Below are 1850 nucleotides of genomic sequence, written 5' to 3'. Positions count from 1 at the left end.
TGCTGTTAGAATTTCCCATATTTCATGCAAACAGAGCAGTCTGCTGTTAGAATTTCCCATATTCCATGCAAAAGGAGCCGTCTCGAGTCGTGCCCGTGGTCCGACAGCTCTGCTGACAGAACCTCCTTCCACTGGAGCTTTTGGATTGGCTTTTTTTTGTAATGTTTCAAACCTGTTTTTCCAGGGCCGGCGCTGTGTGAGTCAGAGGCAGGGATGGCACTCCCAGAACCTGTCCCCACGGCTCCTTTCAGCTCAGATCCCCAGGGCAGCTGCGAGGTGTCACTGGATGATGTGCTGCTCAGCTCCTCCACTCGGTTTGTCTCATTGGAGAATTTATTTCCTCTCTGGTGACCTTTATCCATCCAGTATCATTCGTCTCCTTTCATCTTTAGTTAGATTAATTAAGATTTTTTCGTTTTTAAGAATGGCAAACGTTTGTTACTCCTTCCAAAACCCAACAGCTCCCACCTCACCCTCTCAGAAAAGAATTAAAAAAAGCAGAATTAAATTTTCTGGGCAGCTTGAAGTAAGGAGCACTTAATATCAACATCCACCACGGGGAGGGGGGAGTGTCCTGTGTGGGCAGATCACCTTTTACAAAGGAATTTTGTGGAGTTCTTGATTTTGTGTAATTGGGAGGGCGCTGAGCAAATACTTCTGTTGATGGAGTGTTGCTGGACGCTGAGAGGTGTGAGAATGAGGGGGGGGAACTGGATTTACTGGAAGGGTTTTTTTCTGGTGATATTACTGGGTCATTTGCATGCTTTGATCCCAAAAGCTGGTGGAGAAATGGTGCAGAGCTGTCGCAACCGAGCGTTGATTCGAGCTGCAAAATCCTCTCAGCAAGGAGGAAATGCGTGGTAGGGAACAGAGTGTCACTCCTTGGGGGGAAATTAACCAAAACCATTAATATCTATTTACTTCCCTTCGTTTTCTGGCTTGAGGAGTAGTTTGGAGAAGCAGTTCTGCTGTTGGGAAGTGCATGGGAGTGGCCCTGTCAGATCTTCTCTGTGCCTCCAGCCTCGTCACCTGCCCCAAGCCATCCTAGCTGACTGTCCTCCAGGAATACAGGGAACACCCAAACCAGGGGGAGGTGATTTTACCCCTTCAGCTGGAGTTTGCACAGAGCCTTATGCTGACTTTGGATAAATCTCCTTGGTCTAAAAGAAAGGGTGGAAATGTGGGGCCCAAGGTGGACCCTGCCTGGGTTGGGTGAGGAGTTTCCATGGGTGCAGAGGAGCTCCAGCCTACGTGTGGGGCTCTGGGCTGGTCACAACAGGCAGAGGTGTCAGGGTGTCTCTTTACCCCAAGGCTGCCCCTGGGGAGGGTTGGGCTGCTGTGATGTCAGAAGCCTGCAGCCCTTCTGGAAGACCCAAGGGTGGGTGCTGGAGACAAGCCTTGCACCAAGCATGGCCCTGGGGAGGAGGAGACACCTGGCACTGGCATGAAGAAAGAAACCTCTTTGTGATGGCCTGGAGCACAGGGCCCCAGGAGGGCTGTTGGGCAAGGCAAGAGGGAAACTTGGGTTCTCTGGAATATAACCTGGAGTGGCCTAAAACTTGGACCTTAGTGCTGCACTGATGGTCCAAGTGGGGCATTGCCCAGGGCAGGGGAACAAGTGTCACCTGCCTGTAGGCTGGAGGGTGGCAGATCCTTGTAGGCATGCCAGAGCATGGGGACTTGGGTACCACATCCCACAGGGTCTTCCAACTCATGGTCTGCAGTGGGACACACGACTGGCTTAGTCCTTCTCCTCATCTCTGATGGCTGTGAGAAGCTCTGTCTTGGAAAGGGGTGGAAGAAGAACACTGTCTGACAGCCAGGGGTGGGGGGGGGGTCAGGAGACACCC

General features: G+C 51.8%; 1 protein-coding gene across 1 annotated transcript in view; it reads left to right on the top strand.

Annotated features, from left to right (window-relative positions):
* Positions 1-213: 213 nt before the first annotated feature.
* LOC103774042 (long-chain-fatty-acid--CoA ligase ACSBG2-like) overlaps positions 214-1850 on the top strand; it is a gene marked incomplete at its 3' end in the record, with an annotated part of 9593 nt that continues 7956 nt past the window's right edge. The window contains exon 1 of the mRNA XM_008941425.1: positions 214-314. Coding sequence (XP_008939673.1) covers positions 214-314 — 101 coding nt within the window. The remainder of the gene's footprint in view (positions 315-1850) is intronic.

This window comes from Merops nubicus, unplaced genomic scaffold (genome assembly GCF_000691845.1).
Source record: "Merops nubicus isolate BGI_N331 unplaced genomic scaffold, ASM69184v1 scaffold24335, whole genome shotgun sequence".
NCBI lineage: Eukaryota > Metazoa > Chordata > Aves > Coraciiformes > Meropidae > Merops > Merops nubicus.
The sequence above is the reverse complement of the archived record's forward strand: the minus strand, read 5'-3'. Positions and strand labels throughout refer to the sequence as shown.